Source organism: Phragmites australis, chromosome 13, assembly GCF_958298935.1.
Source record: "Phragmites australis chromosome 13, lpPhrAust1.1, whole genome shotgun sequence".
Classification (NCBI taxonomy): domain Eukaryota; kingdom Viridiplantae; phylum Streptophyta; class Magnoliopsida; order Poales; family Poaceae; genus Phragmites; species Phragmites australis.
Window position 1 is genome coordinate 15,753,023 of NC_084933.1, and position 9,197 is coordinate 15,762,219.

The 9,197-nt window shown below is 48.7% G+C and overlaps 1 protein-coding gene across 1 annotated transcript; it reads left to right on the top strand.

Annotated features, from left to right (window-relative positions):
• The first annotated feature begins 7,508 nt into the window (after positions 1-7,508).
• LOC133889215 (probable BOI-related E3 ubiquitin-protein ligase 2) lies at positions 7,509-8,955 on the top strand. The gene is made up of 2 exons (XM_062329704.1): positions 7,509-8,082; positions 8,195-8,955. Exons 1-2 carry the CDS (start codon positions 7,612-7,614, stop codon positions 8,723-8,725), a joined length of 1,002 nt encoding a protein of 333 aa, XP_062185688.1. The 5' UTR covers positions 7,509-7,611; the 3' UTR covers positions 8,726-8,955.
• Positions 8,956-9,197: the final 242 nt, after the last annotated feature.

A 9,197-nucleotide genomic window follows, 5' to 3' on the forward strand; every position in this document is an offset into this window, starting at 1 on the left:
CGTGTTTCAACTGACCCCTCATATTTGACCCCCTATATTCGAATCACCTCTATTTTATTAATATCCGGTAACTCTCTCTCCTCTCTCTCCCCTCTCTTCCTCTCTCTCTCCCCTCTCTCCCAAATGAGGGGTTGGATGAGGAGTCCCTAAATGTAGGGGATGAGAGAGAAGATTTGAGGGGTCCTCAAATAAAGGGGGTCGGTTGGAGATCAATTTTTATCGTTTTTTCCTCAAATGTAGGATAGGGGGTGAGAAGAGGGTTTGGTTGAAGATGCTCTGAGAGTGGTTTTCTAAAACGAATTAAATGATATGAGATAAAAAAATAACTTCTTAATCTACTTCCTATAAAGATTCACTTACTCTATAAAATTTATCATAAAGAATTACTTTCAGCTACCTAATTACTTTCCTCAAAAAATAACTCACTTAAAAAAAATAGATCAAAGAAAACTCTACTAAACAGATCCTTACTTTCATCTCTCTCCCTAAAGTAGGTGAAATGAAAATACACTACCCAACACACGTAAATATCGTCCAGCACCTGAATTTCTGTTCCACGCGCATGCGTTGGAGCGCACGATTTGGGAGAGCACGCGATTGTCTTCACGTGGTGTGGGTCCCACCAAACTTTTCCTCGTTTGGAAAAGTTTTAATACTTTATTGTAAGTTTTTAAAAAAAATATTGTTTTGCAAAGTTTACAACAAAAGTACTAAAACTTTATACACAAAAGTTTTAATACTTTTTTTTGTCAATTTTTGTGTAAACTTCTTTCGTAAAGTTGTACATGAAAGTTGTTCGCTACAATTTTTGTAAGTTGAGAACCTAAGTTTTAGGTAAACATTTTCATATAAACTTTTTATTCACTTAATATTGGTAGCTAAAAGTTTTCTACCGTAGAAGTATTGAATGAAATTTTTCAATAAAATTGTTATGAAAAATTCACGAAAGTTTTATAGATACAACTTTTTTCAAAAATGCTTACAAAATTATTTATGAAAGTTTTGTTGGTTGTTGTGGGGATGTGCGCGGAGCCCTGCGAACGCTCGCGCGCGATTTAGTGATGGCCGGTCGACACACCGCGCCACACCCGGCAGGCACGGTGCGTCCAGTGACCAGCAGGCAGTGCGCAATGAGCTTTTCAGGCTCAGCTGCCCTCGTCAATGCGCAATGACTTTGCTGTTGTCACGAGTGTCCACGCTCCCGTAGGAGGCAGAGCACTAAAGGCTCATGAAACTTCTTTTCCATGCGTGCTCTCCCAAAAAGAGCCATCTTCTGACCCTTATTAGGGTAGACCTCTGTCAAACAACCTCAGAACCTGCTGCTCTATGGAGCATTAAACTACTCCTAACCAAAAACTTCATTAGAATCACCCATTATATATTAGAAATCTTATTGCTCCTCTATATCTTCTTCATCATCTTCTACCGTATCACCATCCTCTACGTCTTTTTTGTCGTCTTCTGTTACATCGCCGCCACTGAGATCTTTGTATCTCACACTATTATCGGATATGTACACTATCATCCATTATATGTTAGACTGAAAATCCTTTGAAAATGTAGTTAGTTCTCGTCGGGACTTGTAAAATTAAGTTAAATATGAAGTGCTACTTTTAGCGCACATCAGCACATCCATCAACATTTGCAATGCTCGGAAAGTCGACTGTAGCAACAGCTAGGCCTGCCGCGCCACAGCGTTCTTCTTCGCTTCCCACGGCCCCGCAGGGTCTGCTGCTTGCCCCTATTTAACCCTGCAACAGTTCGGTTGTACTCTAATAAAAAACCGGGGTGGGGGCGGTTGTACCCTAATAAAAAAACTCTGCCACAGTTGGTAGGACCAGTACGTGCAGCCATGAATCAATCCCAGCAGCTGCAGCTACCCCCGCAAGCAGCAAGCAGACCAGAGCATCAGAAGCAACAAGCCAACAATACTCTCTGAGCCCTGCTCCCCACAATCCTGGGCCCTGCTGCCCTGCTGCAAACTGCAAGCCTGCAAGGCCTTGTGCCGGCAGAAAAAAGTGAAAAGAAGAGTACAAGCAGCAGACATGCACAGAGAGCCAGGGGGACCAAGCAAGTTGCGCAGAGATCTGCAGTCGCAGTCGCAGTCGCTTGCTTGCAGCTGCATAAGCGTGGTCGCTCTGCGACGGCGTGCAAGCTGCAATGCAGTGCTGCCAGTGCACCTCCAAAGGTGCTGGGAGGAGTACGCGTAATCGCACCAAAAAGGCAGTCCGATGAGAGAGAGAAAGTGAGAGGTGAGAGGCTGGGTGGCAACAGGGTCGTGACCCCACCGATTGGGAGCTTTCAAGGTGGCCGTTTGCTGCGACAAGGGCCCCGCTGTCAAGTCAGTCGTGCAACATTTGCACCTCTGGCTACATCAAGTCAGCCATGCCAATTTTCACCAGTAAAGTACCGGTCAGCTTTGGTTAGCCAATAGCCACACCATGCAAGCTAAACAAAAAGTCTGTGTTCAACCCTTTGTAACTTAAACTAGTAAACTTTCAATATTAAATTCAAACTTATGTTATCAAAATTTGAACCTTCAACTTGAGTTTAGAACTTTCAATTCAAAGAAAAAAATCGGTTCGAAACCGTATTCGTTTAGTTTGAAACTATAACCCACAATTAAAAACACTTAGGAAGTAAAAAATGATAAGTATTATGGAACAGAGGGAGAAACCTCCAAATAGAAACACTAGAAAAAGAAATACCTTGCCAATAAGTTAACTTGTGGACCTTCACCGGAAAGCAAATTTAAAAGAGAAACTCACCATCGGAATCTCATATGGTAATGCATAAATACACATCATAACGAGGCTTTTAACAAATACATCAGCACATTAAGAATAAACTCCAAAAACCCTATAAATATTTTGATATAGGTTGCAAAAAATAACACGTTCAAGGTCTGTTGTGGAAACCTACGATTATTTTAGCATCTCGTTGCAAAATACTACAACTTTGAGATCCATTATAGAAACTTGTAATTATTTGACACTTCATTAAAAAATACTACAACTTTCTCTACGGACATTAATGCATTAGTATCAAAAGCAAAATCGCGCATCGGAGGCCTTGAGCCTCTAATTCCTCTGTAGCGTTTGTATGAACGTGTAGGCGTGTGTATGTGTGTGATATACGTGGGTAGTATGAGTCTCTGTATTAAAAAAAAAAACAAAATCAACCCAATGCACACGTACCACATCGACACAGAGGCAAAGCCATTCAATGCGCCTAGCCCGTGGCGGACGAGATGCACCGCGGCATGGTATTCTGTGGACTGCGCCACGCGCCTTTATTCACGCTGGCGCGATGTCGTGCGGTGGGAGGGACCGCGACGCAGGCACCAGCAAAGGGACGGCACGCTGGGGCCGTCGACCAGCGCCGCGCGATGCGCGGCCGTGCAATGCACCGCGCGCGGTCCTACCATAACGCACAAGCAGTAGCTGGGGGCGCGGAGCTGTACCTGCGCACAGCCGAGTGCTAACGAGGACCCGGGCTCATGCCGTGCACCCACCGCCCGTTGCCGCAGACTGTAGCGTTGGCGTCGCATCCGCTCCCCAGATAGCTGTTCTGTTCCCGAGCGCCGTGGTCCATGCCATCTGTGTAATGGTCTCTACCCTAGGAAGCGTTCTCATCTCTCTTGATGCCGCGTCGTATATTAGCCAGTGAAACCCGGAGAGATTACAAGATCCAGCAGGTTCTAGATATTGCCGAGTACATGAGATAAGAGTTTGAATCGGAAGCAAATCTACCCGCTAAGTCTCTTTCTATCTATTATCTGAACCGACTAGGACCCAATAAAATACAATCACGATGCTTTATCTCTAACATTCTTCGTAATCATAACTTGTCTAAGTTGAGATTATGCTTAAACTAGACTACTTAATGTCAATACTTTAGTGAAACCATCAGCTGCAACTTGATCATCTGTAGGAATAAGCAGAATTTTTAGTAATTTTTGAGCAAATTGTTCTCTAACAAAATGATAGTCTACCTCGAATGCTTTGTTCATGCAAGAAACACTAGGTTTGCTAAAAGATATGTGGCTTCAACATTATCACCACAATCGTGCTGCTTTTGGACAATGAACACCTAGTTTAGCAAGCAACATTTGTAACCACATGATTTCAGTTATTGCATTAGTTAAAGACTATTTTGCTTCTGTACTTGATCTAGACACATATGCTTGTTTTGTGTAGCAGTGAGGACACATATAAATTAGATTCGAATTAATCATTAAGATGATCATTTAATAAGAGGAGAACTAGCACGCGCCCGTCTCTCGACGCGCTATATGCTAACTCACATCTCACCACGACAATCATAGCCATTAAAGATTAAAACAAATCTAATCCTGTCAATCCCAATATGTGTGTTTTGATAAATCTCAGGAGAGCTATTATCCATACATATCTCTACCAACATATATATCACAACATCACGATTAAATAAGATTACAAGTGATTACAAGTTGATAAACTAAAAAAGGCAAGTGTTATCTAGTATAAATATACATAAATCACAGCAGAAAACATCTAAAGAAAATAAAGACCGGTGACGCTATTTGCCCACAAGGCAACCGTCAGGGTTAGTAGTATAGTGACTGCTTGCCACCACACCACTCTCGATGGGATTCAAGTAGCCGACAGCTAACTCCACTTAAAAAGCAAACAGGCAGTGTGAGTACGAAGATATTCATAAGACTTAATTCATATTAGGTACATATAATAATCCGACTCTAAGGATTATACATCTGGATGAATTAGTAGGAATCGATCATAAGGTTAACTGAGTTCATATGCAAAAGCAGAATTTGACCTAATGTGTGAACATCTACACCTAACCATATATACCTCATATCCCGAGATCATCAATATAACATAACTGTAACTTAAACCATCTCAACTCATCATCGACCATCACAACCATAACCCAACATACCATAACATCCTAACATTAGAAACTTTACGATTGATCATCAAATGAAAAAAACATGCTCAAGATCGAGAGAACGACAATTCGAATTGATCTTACACCCTGCAGAGGGGTATATCTTTGAGTGTGCCGAAATTTATCAATTTCGTTCACCTTTAAAATTTCTAAAAATTTAGTGAAATTTGGCTCATTGGTTGAAGGATACGGATATGTCCATTTCCACCATCAAATTAGAATATCCACGTTTGAATCCGAATCTCGAAATCTTTTTGATACATCCATTTTAGTATCATTTTAAAAATAAATACGAATATAAATTTTTATATTCATATTTTGATAGATATAAATATTGAATAATTTGAATATCCACTATCTATTTTTCGCACTTAGCGAGGACAGGCAAAGCCACAGCGGTGGGGCACGCACACACTGTTGGCACCATCTGAGAACGGAACATGCATGGGCGAGCTCGTTGATCGGCCTCGCTCCATCATGGCGCGTGGCCTCTGATTCGTGGGGGACGGCACCGATGCCGGAACAGTCGCGCCGTGCGGGCATGCATGATCGATGAACAGGCTGCTGCTGCTTTTGTGAGCACACACGCTGCGCTCTGGACGCAGCTCAACCGCCGTCGCGTGTATTGATTGGGTAGTACATGGACCGACGGGAGACGCCGGCAATGTTGCTGGCCGCACAGTGCTCTTATTAGGATCGTGATCGCGCTGCAATATTACGGGCAAGATCCCGACCGACCGGCCGGGGACCCTGCGACGGGCGTACGGGGTACTAGTGCACATGACATGGCTGGTCGTGGTAATTGATGTCGAGCAGTGCTGGACTGGTGACGGGGCAGAGGAATGGACGTACGTGATTGCTCCATTAACTCGCAACCATGCAATGGTCCTGAACAGTGACTGAATCCAGCGCGGTGGCCGGGCAGTGCGGGGATGACGCGAGCAGGCGCAGGCGGTAGGCTGCTCACTTACTGCCTGGTAGTCAGCAGTCACGCTCTTCCCGTTGCGGGTTGTTAATGCGTGCGTCACATGCATGGAGAGGGCACCACACGCCCACGGTTATTACGCGCCGCCGCCGCGCCCAGCGGTGGCAGATGGACGAATGGATCGTCGATGGACCTCGGGCGTACATGCGCGGACCGTGGCCGTGCCTTGGCGGTGTGGTTGGTCCAGCCGCCCCCCCTCCGCCCGGAGGTTCAGGCTGACGACTGGCGACGGCCGCGACAAACCCTTTCAAGGGGACGAGGACAAACGGATTGACTGCACACGCGATAGCGGACGAGGGGGCCGGGCACGGCGGTAAATGGCGTCGCTGCGCGCCTTGGTGCTTTGTGCGGGTACATGTGTTGTCAGCCACGGTCTCGAGAGGTGAAATGGCGATGGTCGGGAGTAAATGGCGATGGTAATAGTTCCGACGCGATTCACGCGTCTAACCGCTGATCGGAAACAGGGACAAATTAATTACCGCTCCCGGCTCCTCGCCGTACCATCAGTAACCGGTTCGGTTTTTTTAACGGCGGCCACTTAGAGATGGCTAATAAACTCTTTCCTAGTACTCGTACTGTGGTAGTAAACTCGCGGGGCAGCACTCAGCACAGATGCAGGAGTAGCATCAGATCCGGGTCCGCAGGGCATCATGGTCACGCACTTGGTGTTTCGGGAAGCGTATTCAAACCCGTCGCCCGAGCACGGATGGTGCGGCCCATTCAATGGCACGGCATCCAAAAGTGCTTGTTGCCCATGTTGGACTGCAATTCATTTGCCAGCGAAGTCCTGGAAGACCCGATGTGGGAGACCTGGAAACAAACGAAGAACATGGAGGAGGAGACCATCTTTGTGTGGTTGATTTAGCACGCCGTCAGTGGAGAATCAGCTTAACTAGGCTTTCAGCATGGTAATTTTCCTGCACGGAAGTGACAGAACCGTAACCATCCAACGCAAAAGAGAGAGAGGCTTCAACCTCCCAGAGGCGGAGTAGGCAGCTTTCATGCTGCCCCACGCGGACCACCACCACCGGTCCAACCCACCCTCTGCTCCACATCTCACATCACATTCACGCCCCTCAACGAATCAATCGCCGTGCAACAAAATCAAAGAAAAAAAAAGAAAAACCCAGCACAAGAAAGAAAGCATCGCGTGGACAAAGGCGAGACGAGATAAAGTATTCCAGCATAAACGCGCGCGAGAGAAGAGAGCGTGGCATCCAATCCAACCCTTTCGTCTGCTTGCTCGCCTGGCTGCTCCCTCCCTCGTCAAAATAAACAAAAAAGCAGGTTCACAAAATCGTCTAAGCCGGCGGTTTCGATCCGCGTCGTATTCATAAATTGATTGATTTTTGGTTAAGTTTAATTCAAAATTAAAAAATCAAAATCTGACGAAATTCAATTGAATTCTATTAAATTTTACTAAATTACTATGTAATTACGTGGTTTTCACGATAATCACATAAGACCGGTTTTCGAAGATCAAATTTATATGTAAACCTGACTGCCGCACCCCACACTCAAGACCCAACGTGTCCTCCCCGCACCAGCTCCGTATATATAACCTCGCCTCCATCTATCCGACTCCCTACCCAGGCCTTCAGGGCGCCAGGCCTTCCTCTCACTCTCTCTCCCTCCTCTCGCCAAGACAAGGCGGTGGTGGTAGTGACGTGGTTGCGATGGCCGTGCAGGCGCAGCACCTCCTCTCCCACGACCTCCACGCCTTCAGGGCGCTGGAGGGCGCGGCAGCCGGCGGCGTCTCGGTGTTCTTGGACGAGCTCGGCCTCGGCGGCGGATGCGCGCCAGCGGCGGCGGGGATCGGGGACGCCGTGTTCGCTGGTGCCACGCGCAGCGAGCTCGCCTGCAAAGGCAACGACAACGGCGGCGAGTACGGGTTCCAGGCGAGGAAGCGGGCGCGTGTTGGCGTGGCGGCGGGGTTCTTGGACGCGGGACAGCAGGGGCTGGCGGTTATGCCCCTGGCGGCGACGCAGGGCCAGGTGTTCCCCGTGGATGTGCAGAACAGGGCGGTCGGGTGTGGTGCGGCGTCCACCAGCGGCCGGGCGGCCGCCAATGGCGCATGCCTCTCTCGGGGCGTCTTGTCGCAGCTCTACCACCAGGGCGTGGAGATCGACGCGTTGGTACGGCTCGAGGTACGGACTCGTTCTTTGGCTCCCATGTTGATTGATTTCGTGATTGGAATCGACCGAGTTCTTGGCTGCTTAGAAATGGTGTCTGATTCTTGATGGGACGGATGTGCTGCAGATGGAGAGGATGCACGCGGGTCTTCAAGAGGAGCGCCTGCGGCACGTGCGTGCGGTTGTGGCCACAGTGGAGCGCGCCGCGGCGGGGCGGCTTAGGGCTGCAGAGGCCGAGCTGGAGAGCGCGCGCTGCCGCAACGCGGAGCTGGAGGAGAGGCTGCGGCAGCTGAGCGCCGAGGGCCAAGCGTGGCTGGGCGTCGCCAAGAGCCACGAGGTCGTCGCCGCAGGCCTCCGCGCCACGCTCGACCAGCTCTTGCAGCAGCCCACCGCGTGCGCCCTCGCCAACGCCGATGGCGACGCGGAGGACGCGCAGTCATGCTGCTTCGAGACCGCCACCCCAGCGGGTGTCGCCGACAACGCGGCCTCCAGGAGGACGTCGTCGCCGTCTTGTAAGTCGTGCGGCGGCGGCGAAGTGTGCGTGCTTCTGCTCCCGTGCCGGCACCTGTGCCTGTGCCGCGCGTGCGAGGCCGCCGCGGACGCCTGCCCCGTCTGCGCGGCCACCAAGAACGCCTCGCTCCGTGTCCTGCTAGGCTGAGCCCCTGGTGGCAGCACGACTTGCGCTGTTCCGGCGGCAGCCGAGCTCGTCCTGCTCTCCGTTCCGTTCGTCGCGTTCCGGTACCGGCGGCAGGGGCCCGGCACGTGATCTCGGGCAGGCAGGAAGCTTTTGTTGCGTGCATGTAAAAAATTGCCAAGTTGCAGCCTGGGCTAATTTGACCTCGTTACTGTTATGTGTACCCATAACACTAATTTTCGTTTTACTGTTCATATGCTTTCTTTTAGGACCCTATTCGCACATTGTGTTAAAAAATTATCCTGACGCTGTTCGAGAGGAATTGCACCATTTTTTTCACCACGCTGGTACCAGCCGTTGTGGTCCCTGTGTTTGCTTCCTCTGGTTCCTCGCAAGTTAATAGACACTGCGTAGCCAGGAATATTACTGCTGTCGCTCGAAATCTACTGTTCGGTAGAAAAGAAAATCGTACAGCTGGTGCAGTCAGAGCAGAGAG